The following is a 13,395-nucleotide window of genomic DNA, read 5'->3' as shown; positions in this document are numbered from 1 at the left end:
AGATTGAGTAAATTTCCATTCGGTTCTTGTTGGTATCTTCTTTTTCTTTGTGTGACTTTCTATTTTTTTTTTCATTTGTTTTAAGCATGTTTGTAATTACATTGAAGGGTTTATATGATGGTTGCTTTAAAATCATTGTCAGATAATTCTAGCATCTCTGTAATCTCAGTGATGTCTGTTTTTTAATTGTCTTTTGATTGTCTTTTTTCATTGAAGTTGAAATTGACGACTGATTTTGACTTTGAAACCTGGACCTTTTTTATTAGGTGCTGAAACTCTGGGTCTTATTTAACCCTGTTGCTTTAGCTGCCTTTTTCTGACACTATTCCAGCAGGGGAAGGGGGAGCAGCTCCTTGTTATATGCCAGTAGGAGGTATAAGTATAGGGTCCCTACTTGGCCTCCATTGACACCAGACAGAAGGGGGACACTTATTACGTTGGGCAGGGGTGGGAGCTCTGGCTTACTCCATAGTCTTCATTATCACTGCAGTGGGGGTGGCCTCGTTACTGCTGATCTGGAGTCAGTGAGGCCTCCTCTGACACCACCTCAGCGGGGAGGGGTGAATTAGCTTGTTACTGCAGGGTGGGAGTGAAGGTCCTGGCTCCCCTAATGATCTCCATTGATGTCATGAGGTGGAGGACTCTGTACTGGTTGGTGGGGATGAAAGCCCTGCTTCCTGTTTATTCTCTGACATCACCCTGGTAAGGGTGTTCGGGTGTTATTACAGCCCCGGGAGAATGCGAGTAGGCTCCCTACTCTGCCATTGCTGTTGGGTCACCATTTTTCCTGTACTGTTTGCTTGGAGTACAGCAATTACGGCCTAAAGGTTTTCTGTTTTGCCTGTCTTGCCCCTTTCTTGGTTCTTTGGCAAAGGAGAGAGGCATTTGCAGGGTGTTTTGTTTTGTTTTGTTTTTTGTTTTGTTTTTATCTGTGCCCAGTGATATTTTCAGGTTGTCCACTTCAGGTTGTCTAGGATACATGAGACAAAAAGAAAACCCGGGGAACTCACCGTCTCGTCAGTCTTTGTGTCTCAAGGTCCCTAGACAATCTTCTTTCTTCTTAGCACCTTTTGGAGTTTACTTATGCTTGTTTTTACATATACTGTTCAGGGCTTTTAGTTGTACTTAGCAAAGGTGATAGGGAGAAGTACATTTACTCCATCTTCCCAGATGTGGAAATCCTTACATTAATTTTGGTTTTTGTCATTGTATAATTATCTTGATTTAGCTGACCCTTCCATTAAAATTTCTGAGAAAAATATCTCTTTAGATCTCAAGGAATATAGTGCAAAATATGAATGAGTAAGACCACTGTTTTAAGCTTATTTCAGAATGACACAGACCAAAAGAAGCTGAGAGGATATACTCATAAACCATCTTCCCAGATAGAGATGATGCTACTTTCATCTTTCATTGAAGTGGTACATTGTGCATGGAGAGCCCCAGAGGAATACAAAAATTCAGAGAAAACTTTCCTAATTTTGAACTTCAAAGATTTACCCTTCCTCAGAACATATCTGGCTCTTGATCTTACAGTATTTGATTTGTTATAAAATGTTTCACTTTTTTTTTTCTGAGTACAGTATTTCAGGGTAGGCATCTGTTTCGTGTAGAATGGCTATTGATTTCCTCCTAATTGTATAGTAAATCTACCAATACTTGGAATCTAGGCATTCAATATGTACTCATTGAGCAAATGAAGGCATGAATGAATGATTTATAAAATATATTTTCTTCTAAAGACTTGACTATATCTATTGTTACTTTAAGGACTTGTACTTTCTCTTCAATTTTGTTTTGAAGGATTCAAATTTAAAATCATACCACTGGATGGTTGGGGCATGTTTTATGGGCACTACATGTCTTGGGGCTTTGGTTTTGCTGTCTGTGATCTGATAGTAGAATGAGTTGCACTGTAGTCACTTACTCTCCACCTTCATCCCTCCCTCTCTCTCTCTCTCTCTCTCTCTCTCTCTCTCTCTCTCTCTCTCTCTCGCACACAGATGCACACTTACATCTTATTACTATAGACATTCATGGGTGAGAGAGGTAGTATACATACCTAAATTTTCCTAGGAGCATTTCTGAGGTACATTGTGATACTACCCAGAAAAGGACCCCTGCTGCCACTCTTGGTCCTTTCTCTGCCCTCATGTCTTTCTACAGGACTGTCTTTTGATGTAGCACTGGAAGCAGATTTCCCTGACTCACACTGCCACTGATTTTTCTGGAGCCCTTGCACTACCCCATCAGACCCTCTTTGGTGGGGGAAGTTGCCTGCAGCCTCCACAGAGAACACAATGAGGTGTAAACCCGCTGCTGACGTGCCTGAGTTTTCATTGGGATTCCCAGAGGTTATGAGTAGAGATAGGTATTTCCCTGGCGTTCCCACGTGGAACATGGAAAACAATTTCTCCACAGAGTGTTGCAAAGCATAGCTAGGCTTTTACTGCCGACTAGTACAGAGTAGTTTGGTTATACTATAGCCGTATTATTTGTGTTTCAGACTGCTCTGAACCATCCTCTTAACACTATTTTCATGAGAAAATGCCTTCTGGGTTCCAAACGATTGATATACTGGCTGAATGAAACTCACTTGTAAATTGAAGATGCACTGAACACTTCTAGGCATATATGGCTATGTGGTTCTACAGGTGAGATTTGAAGGCATCATACCCTTAAAATGCAAAATCCTCAGAGGGCAGCCAGAGGATCTATTTTGCTTGCCCATGTAGAGCGCTCTATCACTATGTCAAGTGATTGTGGGATGGGTTTCAAATAAAGAAAATACAGCATACAGAAAGAAAACCTAGATAGAATAAAATCTGGGAAGGTATTACTTTTTGTGACTATCAAAATACTAACTGGAGTGTTACTCAAAATCAGTGAATTACAAATGTTTCACTCAGGGTCCTTTATTGGATTAACATAATAAAATCATTAGTTTGTGTATCTCATGCTTTTGAGATTGTGCAAAATCAAAGCAACCCACTAGGCTACTTCTTCAGGGGATTTAGCTATCCATAAAATGGATAACCTCATGCGTGTAGTTTTTTTTGTTTTTGATAAATGAATTGAAATGGTAGCATTAGCTAAACATTTGGGAAACCTTTATTAAACAATCAGAATTTAGGATGCTATGGAGACACACAAATACAAGGCAAGATTTCTACTCTTAAGGAAATTATAACTGAATAAAGAAAATGGAAAGTAGAAGTAGAGAATCAACTACCCTGTTTCCCCGAAAATAAGACCTAGCTGGACAATCAGCTCTAATGTGTCTTTTGGAACAAAAATTAATATAAGACCTGGTTTATATTATATAAGACCCAGTCTTATATTATATTAGACCCGGTCTTATATTATAGTAAAATAAGACCGGGTCTTAATTTTTGCTCAAAAGACGCATTAGAGCTGATTGTCCGACTAGGTCTTATTTTCGGGGAAATATGGTTATGAATGCTGGAACTACCCAACTATAGACAGAATTACAGATGTCCAGAAGCATTGTCCAGATGTGATCTCAAATCAGATAAACTCCATATATAAATATTCTGTAAGAACAAGTCAGAGGTGGAAAATAAATGGTCAAGTTCTCTGATGGTAATGAGATTATACTCAGTTTTAATCATGCCCCATGATCCTTTGTTTCCTATTTTTTATTTCAGGAGAAGCATGACTACTGGCTACTTGTGTGATCTTGGGCTAAGCCTAGTTCTTCATTTGTGAGGTGTGGATAATTTGATCAAACTGAATAATGCATATAAAATTTTTATCACAGTTCTTTGCACACAGTAAAATGATAGTAGCTGGTATTTTTGTTATTGCTGTGGCTGCTTATTTTTGTTAGCAGGCTCTGTAATATCAAGTTAAACTACCTTTTCTCTCACAGTCTGCCTCATTCTATACTATACATACCATACTGTTAACTTCAGTGAATCTGCTTAGAAAGGTAAATTGGTACCAAGGATATCAGAAACCTTTCTTAATAGTGTTCATGGATGAACTACATAAAATGCATTGACACTTTCCCTCTAAATTTCTGTTGTTTCAAATATGCATTCTTATTACTAGCTTACAAAGAACAATAAATTCTTTTATTGTCTAATTCCATTAAAGATTTTACTTTTGGTTCAAGGCTTATAAATTCTTGTAAATGTTCATGGTCATTCATCAATTCGCTTCCTATCATTTCTACTTGCATAAGCCTTGATGTGTTCTGTTCATATAGATGAATTAAGTGCTCTCAAAATCTGGTAGTAAATGAAGTTTGTTTATTCACTTTATAACTATTATTTACTTAATATTTGCTAAGCATTATACTGGGAATACTAGTTTGCGTAAGAAATGGTTTCGGTTTTCAAGGAGCCAACTAATGCAGATGTTAAGTGTCACCGTTGTTCAAATTACTGGAGTCACTCTTTAGCTTACTTTTCCACTTAAGTCTTGCCTTTAAAAGTTATATTTAATGTATTCCTGAAACTTTCTACTTATATATCCCCAATTTTCATACCTTCAGAAACTGAAGTAGCATAGTCATTAGGACAGTAGGCTCTGGATCCAGACTACATGGGCTAGGATTAGGACTCCTCCATTTTCCTAGCGGTGTGACTTTGGGCTAGTAATCCCTTTGTTGTCTTAGTTTCTCAAGTGAGTAACAATTTATACTCAGTGCTTCGAACAGTGACTGGCATAGAGTAAGTACTCAGTAAATTTCAGGTATTATCATCAGTTTCTCTAAAACATCAGAAGGACTCTAATTCTGATTTTTAGGGGTTCATTATTTTGTAAGTCTTTACAATATTCAAAAACAGGCTTCTGATGTTAAATACATTTATTAATATTAAAATACTTTCTCTTTTTAATGAAGAATTTCCAATTTCTAATAACGAACTCAAGAGGGAAGGAGGGAGTCAATATGGTATACACATGTAAAATTAGGAAGGAGACAAATGAGACTGTACAAGGAAGTAGATACCTTTATGACTGTGCCTATATCCTTGTCGTTAACATATAAATTTGTATATATTTAAACATGTTATTTTTTAAATCCCTGAACATTGTTACATGATTGTGGTTTGTATTTAAGTTCATGAGAATTATGCAAGGCACTTTAGAGTAAGAATAATTGCGTGTGTCTTGTTTAGAAATTACATTTCTTAGAATCATAATGATAATTAATCTAACAATTAAGTTCGCGACCTTGTTGCAACGATGTTGCTAACCTCTTTGGTATCAGAGGGATTATTCATTATGACTTTGTACCAACTGGACAAACAGTTAACCAAGTTTACCTTTTGGAAGTGCTGAAAATGCTGCATGAAAAAATTAGATGACCTGAATTTTTCACTAACAATTGATGGCTCTTGTATGATGAACAATGTACCAAACAGCTCATGCACTGTCTGTGAGGGAGCTTTTAGACAGTAAACAAGTAACTGTATCGGAACACCCTCTCTATTCCCCTGATCTGGCCCCCAACGACTTCTTTCTTTACCCAAAGATAAAGGAAATACTGAAAGGAAGACATTTTGACGATATTCAGGACATCAAGGGTAATACAATGACAGCTCTGATGGCCATTCCAGAAGAGTTGCAAAATTGCACTAAAGGGTGGAGTAGGCGCTGGCATCAGTACATAGCTTCCCAAAAGGAGGTACTTCGAAGGTGACCATAGTGATATTCAGCAATGAGGCATGTAGCGCTTTTTCTAGGATGAGTTCGCGAACTTAATTGTCACACCTTGTAACTAAAATTGCTAAAGCAAAAGAAAATCTGACTTTCGTTACAAACACCTTAAAAAATATTTTTTGTCTAAGGTTTAAAAATTTTTACTTATGGCAGTTAATTCTTTAAGATTATCAAAAGGCAGACAATGGTACAGGTTTATTCCAGCTTTATTTAAAATTTTAAATCAAATGAAATAATGTCACACTGATATATAATACAATCAAATATGGCAAATAATCTAATTCATTTTTCTGGTTTGTTCAAGCTTCCAGGCACCAGTCAAATATCGGAGTCGTATAAAAAGTAGGTCCTTGCCCATTTGTAGCCAGCTCCAAAATGGGACTAATTTAGAACCTGCAATTCAAAAATAATTAAAAATAAATTAACTTAAATAAACTCAGAAGAAAATATAGCAGTTTAAAACTGTATTTATATGACCTTTGGGAACTTCTAGTCACCTTAATTTTATTTATATTACTTATGGTTATGTATGTATGTATGTATGTATGTATGTTAAACATTTAATTCCATCTGTACACTTCAAAATGATTTTGTGGGGACAAATTTTCATGTTTTACACACTACTTTTCAGTTTCATATATACTACAGAGAATCAAATACACTTCTACACATAATACAAGTATAGATTAATAATCTGAGAGAAGAAATCTAGGACAAAAACCTAATTTTTATTCTAATTGTCCCAAAAACTCTCAATCAGCTAAAATAAATACTATCTTAGCTAGGCCTCTTCTTGCCCTGTGGTTGCCAAATGGCAATGTGCCAAGCCCAGCTGACTACATAAAGTTCACCTCTTTCAGCATGTTTTAATATCTCATATTCCTTCACTTCACCCCTTGGAAGTGTCTTTTTTAGTAAGTCAGGAGCCTCCCCTCCACCCTATGTGATTTTACAGGTCAGGTAGTTGGGGTGCTGGGTGGTAACGTGTCATGGCCAAGATCACAATACTGATCACTGACGATTTCCACACTTAAGGCCAAGGGCTCTGGCTTTGTCTTTTTCTGTATTTTTTCCCTGCTTTACTAAAGTATAACTGACAAAATCCATGGGAATATATTTAAAGTGTACAATGTAACGATTTTATATATACAAATATATATGTATTTACAGACACACACACACACACACACACAATGAAATTATCACAATTAAGTTAATGAACACATCCACCTTAATTTTATTTAAATCATAGACAAAAGAATTAAACTTCTTCAATGTTGAAGTAAGGTGGCTTCTCCAAAAAGTTGATGTTTAACAACCAAAACATCCTGAAGTTAAATGAAACTTGGGAGGATCTAAATTGAAAAGTCCAGATGGCCCTGCTAAAGGGAGGAGGGACTGACTACATGGTCGAGGGTTCTGGGAATGACTAACACAAAAACTACTCTGAGTGCTGGGTAATGAAAACTAGTAATACATGCAAAACAACTAAGGACAGAGCATAAAAATAAGATTATTTCTACATCTTAACGGTAAAAAAAAGCCTATGATCAGACATAAGACAATTTTGTCCAGATCTTTGTGCCAGGCTACATGGGAATACCAGTCTAATTAAATATCTGATCCACACGTCACAGTGTTACTTGTTATAATTGTTACTTGGCCTATACCTGCAGATAAATGAACATCTGTCAAGAGGAAGGTTTAAAATTTCATTACAATTTTAATTACACTTTATCTTCAAAGTAGACCTTTTTCACTGCTCTGTATTTGACAGGAGCTTTCTTCTTCTGAAAACATTACCATCCCAGCACTCTGTCCTCATTAACTTTATTCTCTGTTATTAACCAAGGGCAAATATCATCTTCCTCCCACAAATGAGGAATTTGAGGTACCTATAACTCATATTAGACACATTATCTCTGTAATGCAAATGAGCAAAAGATATAAATTAAAAAAAAAAACATTTTTATTTTCCCCACTTCAGCTTCCCAGGGAGTCTGTCCTGGGCATGGATTAACACAGACCGACAGAGCTGATCATTCCAAGTCCGAGCCGTCCTTTTACCGGCTTGCCACCCCTCTGATCAGGGCTGCTACTGTCAAATCAATGAATCAGCAAGACTCCGAAAGAGGTTGGAATTCATTCTAGACCATGCAGTTTACATGATTTCCATGTTGGTTCTTAACCGCTTTCTGTCCCTAAACATCCGAGGGCAATCGCTGGCTTACTGCAACAATGGCTCCAAGAGCTGGCAACGCTCAGCTGGGATAGAGGCAACTGTAACTGTGAATTTAGGATCATTCAAAGGTAAGCCAAGAGAAGACTAGAAAATATTTTAAATTCCACACAGCCAGAGCTGTCTAAGCTTTTCTGAACAGAAATTAAGAATTATGGTAGATTTCACATTACTATAGATCTTAGAGAGCTTTACATTTTTGGACATATGTACAGATACCAGTTAAAAACTGGCTCTAAAAGGACTGTGGACATTTGGAATAACAACAATTGTAATTCCTTATTTAGCTGCGCATAGTGGTTTCGAGGTACTTAATTGATATTCACTGAGTAATGAAATAATACAATACTAAAAAAATGGTGAAAACAAAGTTTATCTCAAAAGACTAAGATCAACCTCGCTCTTAGGCTCAGATCATTATGATCTTGTCTGTTGCAGCAAGTTTGACTGAATTTCTTGGGCAGGGTGGCAGACCCACTGAAGAGCCCAAGACTGAAAACAATATAGCAGACAGTAAGGCAGCTGGAGGGTGGAGGGGATTGGTAGGCAGTCAGGATGCTCTACGGAACTGCCTCTCAGTGTCCAGACAGCTGAGGAGGCCCTGATGGGGGCGGGCGACATTAAAGCAGCTGACTTGACTGGACAGCTGTCTTGTCTCACATCTCCCCCTCCCCCACTTAGGATCAGCCGTAACAGAAACAATATACTCACCTTCAATTTCAGTCCAATTGACAGCAATTTCTGCTATTGGAATTTTAAAGAACTGTGCTATGTAAAGAAGTTCTACATCAAATGCCCTGAAATAGAAAATATATTTGTATTTATTTTTTAAAAGATAAATAGAGTGTAATTGAATCTCTACCTTGGCATGTTTTAAAGAAACTTACATGGCAGATGTAAAGCTTACATTATAAAACTGAAGGTCAGATTCACATAAGGTCAAATAAAAGCTAAGCAGTTCAGGAGCTTCAAGGCAAATAAAATAATATGGTGTGTCACTGCATAACATTTAAATGAGAAATGTGGTACCTCTATCACAACTCAGAAACTCCCAGAGGTGAAATCGGCCTCTTGGGCCCCAAGAGAAAATTTAATTTTGGAAATTTTCAAGACTGATGGTTTTGCATCCCGGCTTTAACTGGCTCAGGGTACAGACTTGATAGCATTTCCAACTGATTGAGAGAGCTAATAAAACAGAGCTCTGAGAAGCTCATGGACTGAATGTTCTCAATCGCTTCAGAGTTATCTGATTCCATTCTTCTACCTCCAGAGGATCAAGGTTGCTTTTCTACATACAGGGCACCTAGGGCCTGTCTTTTCCTTTTCCCTTCCCCATGCCATCCTGGACAATAGTGTTGGTACCTACTGAAAGTGAAAAGCCTGCTTAGACTAGTCTGAAATGCCCTCTGAATGTAACTAAACACATACATAGGAATTAGATGTATTGTCTTGTTTTTACATACACTGTTAAAATCATAGCTAGTCTAAATTTTCAGTTCATCCTTCCTTCTACCCATGAGATAGGCTCTTTCTTAAAGCTCCTCTTCAGTCAGCCTCTTGGTTTGGGTCAAACCTGTTCTCCTTCAAGGTTTTGAATCCTGACTCAGAAATTTTACTATTATACTTACAAAATTCACTCATCCAGTTGCTTCCTTTCACTGGCACTAAGCTCAAAAAGAGAAGCACCCCTTCCTGAGCTCTGCTTCTATATGCTCTTTTAACTGTCCCAAAGAACTAAAGTCCTTCACCATTTTGCTTTCATCCTTGAGTCATCCTTGAGACCCCACTTTCTGGACTGCATGGAACACACTTCAAACTTGCAGTGCTTGGTTTTAAAATATTAGCATAGACAAGAAAATGCCTAAAGCCACCTTCTGTTTGATTTCCTGATCCCAGACAATTTGAGTTTGGGAGTTTTGTATGCTTGGCCATACTACCAAAACCGTCCATTATGCGACTAGTTTAAATCCCAAGTATTTGGATAATTCAATATGAAAACAATTTTTTAAAACATTTAATGCTTTATCTTATCCTAATAAAATATTTACTTAAGAGGATAAAAGCATCTACAAAAGTGTTCTTTGTGTTTTTAAAAGGACTATGTAAAACTTCTGTTAACTATAATTGTGACACTCATGAAAGGAGGAAATAGTTTGAATATTAAGCCTGGAGCTTAATCCTTAACTCTCTCCTTTAACACAAAAACAAAAAATTACCTAGTGGGCTGAGTTAGTTCTAATGATATTCAATAATCTGAAGAAGATTATCAATATTTTTCTAAGGGTAGCAGTAATAGTGACTTATCAAAGACACAAAATAAGAATGAATGAAGGGGGAAAGCTCTGATTCAATGAATTACTTTATATTTAAAAAACTGAAAGGACAATTCAGCTTATAAACTATTCTTTTTATTATGTCCTTCTCCCCTTAAACATTTTAAAAGACGTGATGTTTATTTTTTTAAAAATTGCAGCTCTTATCACCATATTATAAGTAAGAGACCAATTGGTTACCAAAGCAAACATTATAATTAAAATACCAAGTACTTCTGGAAAGAACCTTATGCTATTACAGAGCAGCAGTATGAGGAACAGTATAAGCAGTGTATATATATATTCTCCAACTAAGATGCCTTCATGTGTTTCTACAAATGTGGGGAGGGCTGCGCCACCATGCTTCCTTTTGTTACTCAGTTCCTGCTGTAGCTATTATCTCATGTAGAGATATATTCCTGGAGAACAGGGTATGTTGAGACTCCTAAACACAACAGACACACATGTACCCTACTGCTCCCTCCTGAAATCCCACTAAAATTAAAACAATGATGGAATAAAAACACAAGAAGGAGACAAGAGTAATAAAAATTTTTTTTGGAAGTTGGAAAGAAGCTGGACAAACGGTACCGGAGAGTAGACAAAGGCAGTGGGAGAGGCCAGAAGCAGGCTACCAGGTACCACAGAGGCCCCCACAAAGGCTCAGGCATCAGAGGTATCAATGACTCTGCAAGTGGAGGTGCAGGTGGGGCTGCAAATGGGAGGACTCACTGAAAATCCATGTGCGAGTTTCCTTTGCTCCAATTGGTTCATATTTCCTAAGCAGAAGATTGAAGGATCTCTTTAATGAAAATGACTAGCCCAAAAGATAATGACAGGTGGGAATTTCACACAAAAAATGGCCCCACTATTTAATCTGTGGTGAAGTCTATTAGACCATCAGAGGCTTTGACCGTGAACACACTTTCTGATGAGCTTTTTAAGTATCATAGTAAAGACATCTGAAGATAGACTATAATGATAAAAACAAGATAAAGAAAAAAAAAACTGGAGCAACAAACAATACAGGGAAAGTAGAAAATGTCAAAGTTTTAAATGAGATTAAAAGAAGTAGTAGAAGATACTGTAATCATGAAACAAGAATAGATTTTTAAACAATGAATACTGGAAAACAAAAAGGAAATTAAAATTTTGAGAGCAGAAATAAAAATTCAAAAGGAGAGTTGAATGGTAAAATTGAGAAAATCTCTTCAAAAGAAGAAAAATAGAAAAAAGGAGAGAACATGAAATTATAGGATCAATAAGGAGGTTCCACATCTGTTTTGAGGACAGAGAAAACGTAAGAGAAGATTGTTAAATGTAAAGAACATTTCTCAGAACTAAAGGGCATGGAGTTTCCAGATTTAGATGGCTGACTGAGTACTCAACAAAGTAAATGAAAAAGAGCCACATAAAGTACCAGAATCGTATTTCAAAACACTATGAATAAAAAGTTTCCAAAGGTGTGGGTGGAAACAACACACCATAGACAAAGAATTAAGATTCAGATTATCTACAGAACCGAACTTCTCCACAGAAACAGAGTGCCAAAGACAACAGCAATGCTTTCAAATCCTGAGGAAAAATGATTTCCAACCTATAATTTTTTTCTCCAGCTAACTATTAAACAAGTGTGAGAGAAGAATAAAGATAGTTTTCCACATAAAACATCTCAAAATTCCTTTCTCCTATTTTTAGTTAAGTTTAACAGAGGATATACTCTAGTACAATATGGCTGTAAACCAAGGAAAAGGAGGTGGACGACAGGAGCTGTGTAGGAGGCCAGAGAACTAGAAAGGTGCAGCCAACGAGATGTCTCCAAGAAAAAGATGAAACTGATGCATAATCTGCTGTGTTGGGACATTGAGAGAGAATTTATACTCCTGACGGAGCGTAAGCATCAGTATGTGACAGATCCATAGTAAAATAATGCAAGCAAAAAACTCCAGATAGTTATTATGCTCAAGAAAACAAAAAGTACTACAAGAAGGTAATACTCATATTGTACCCTAGGATTGAAATGTGAATTATCTTTATACAGCTGTAACAATCAATAATGACCTAACCAAAAATTATTTTAAAACTGTATTAGGAGAATACGTGTGGAGGGTATAGAAAAATGTAAGAGAATTACATGAGTATCCACTGATTTCCTGTTTTGGAAAGTAATTATCTAAAACTGAAAAAAAACGGAGATATAGCTGTGCAGACCCATTATTTTGAGTATGAAAGCAAATACCACAAAGAAACAGTAAAGAATTGAAAGTGCCTATAGTTGGAGTAGGACTAAGTATGAAAGGACATGGGGCAAGGGAAAACTGTTTTTGTTGTTGTTATAAGCCATGTGGAACTGACTTTAAATTATAAACATATATTACACTGATTAAAAATAGAAAGAATTCATCAGTAGAAAGTACATTTTGAAGAATTCATTTTTAAAGTTCCTCATAAATTGAGTCAAATTATAATTCAACATTAAATGGAAATAATTTAGGTAAGGTACAGTTGAGGATGGAAATTATGTATCTATATATATATTTTTTTAATTTAAATTACATATATATATTTAATACTTAACATTACCCATACTCAAGTCTGTAATTATGAATAAAAGAGTTGCCTAGTCTTTTAACTTCAGCAATAATTCTTGATGTTTTCTATACCTAGAAATTCTATTTGACTTGGATGTTCTGAAAGTTAGAAGAAAAACTTCAATGAATCTTTAGAATAAATACTTTAAGAAACAACTCTAAGGTGACATTTATGGAAATAAGTAGAGGCACAACTTGGTTTCTATAACTTATTACGCTGCATAAGAAAAAATATATCTTTTCTTTAATCTTTCTTGATTTAACATGCAACAGAGATGTTTAAATGAAAACCACTGATAAAACTTTACTGTAGTGAATGGTACACTGATAATCAAGTTGATTCACGCATATTTGGTGGTTCTCCTTTACAGATATAAAATAAACATAATTGGACCTTAAAGAGTGATATGAGAGGCTAAAATTTTAAGTCAGGTTAATACTATGTCAACCAAGTCCAAAATAAATAATGCACAGCTTCCAGTCAAGATGGCAGAGTAGGTAAACGCTATGTTTGCCTCCTCCCATAACCATATAAATATTGCAACTCAACTATAGAACGACC

At 36.3% G+C, this 13,395-nt stretch overlaps 1 protein-coding gene across 3 annotated transcripts in view; it reads right to left on the bottom strand.

The window, feature by feature from the left end:
- Positions 1-5,884: 5,884 nt before the first annotated feature.
- The window catches only part of ALG5 (ALG5 dolichyl-phosphate beta-glucosyltransferase), a 43,267-nt gene continuing 35,756 nt past the window's right edge, over positions 5,885-13,395 (bottom strand). For all 3 annotated transcript variants that reach the window (XM_033105075.1, XM_033105074.1, XM_033105076.1), the window contains 2 exons: positions 8,642-8,727; positions 5,885-6,084 (listed from right to left, as the gene is read on the bottom strand). In XM_033105075.1, coding sequence (XP_032960966.1) covers positions 5,969-6,084; positions 8,642-8,727 — 202 coding nt within the window. In that variant the 3' untranslated portion in view covers positions 5,885-5,968. The remainder of the gene's footprint in view (positions 6,085-8,641; positions 8,728-13,395) is intronic.

Source organism: Rhinolophus ferrumequinum, chromosome 4, assembly GCF_004115265.2.
Source record: "Rhinolophus ferrumequinum isolate MPI-CBG mRhiFer1 chromosome 4, mRhiFer1_v1.p, whole genome shotgun sequence".
Taxonomy (NCBI): domain Eukaryota; kingdom Metazoa; phylum Chordata; class Mammalia; order Chiroptera; family Rhinolophidae; genus Rhinolophus; species Rhinolophus ferrumequinum.
The sequence above is the reverse complement of the archived record's forward strand: the minus strand, read 5'-3'. Positions and strand labels throughout refer to the sequence as shown.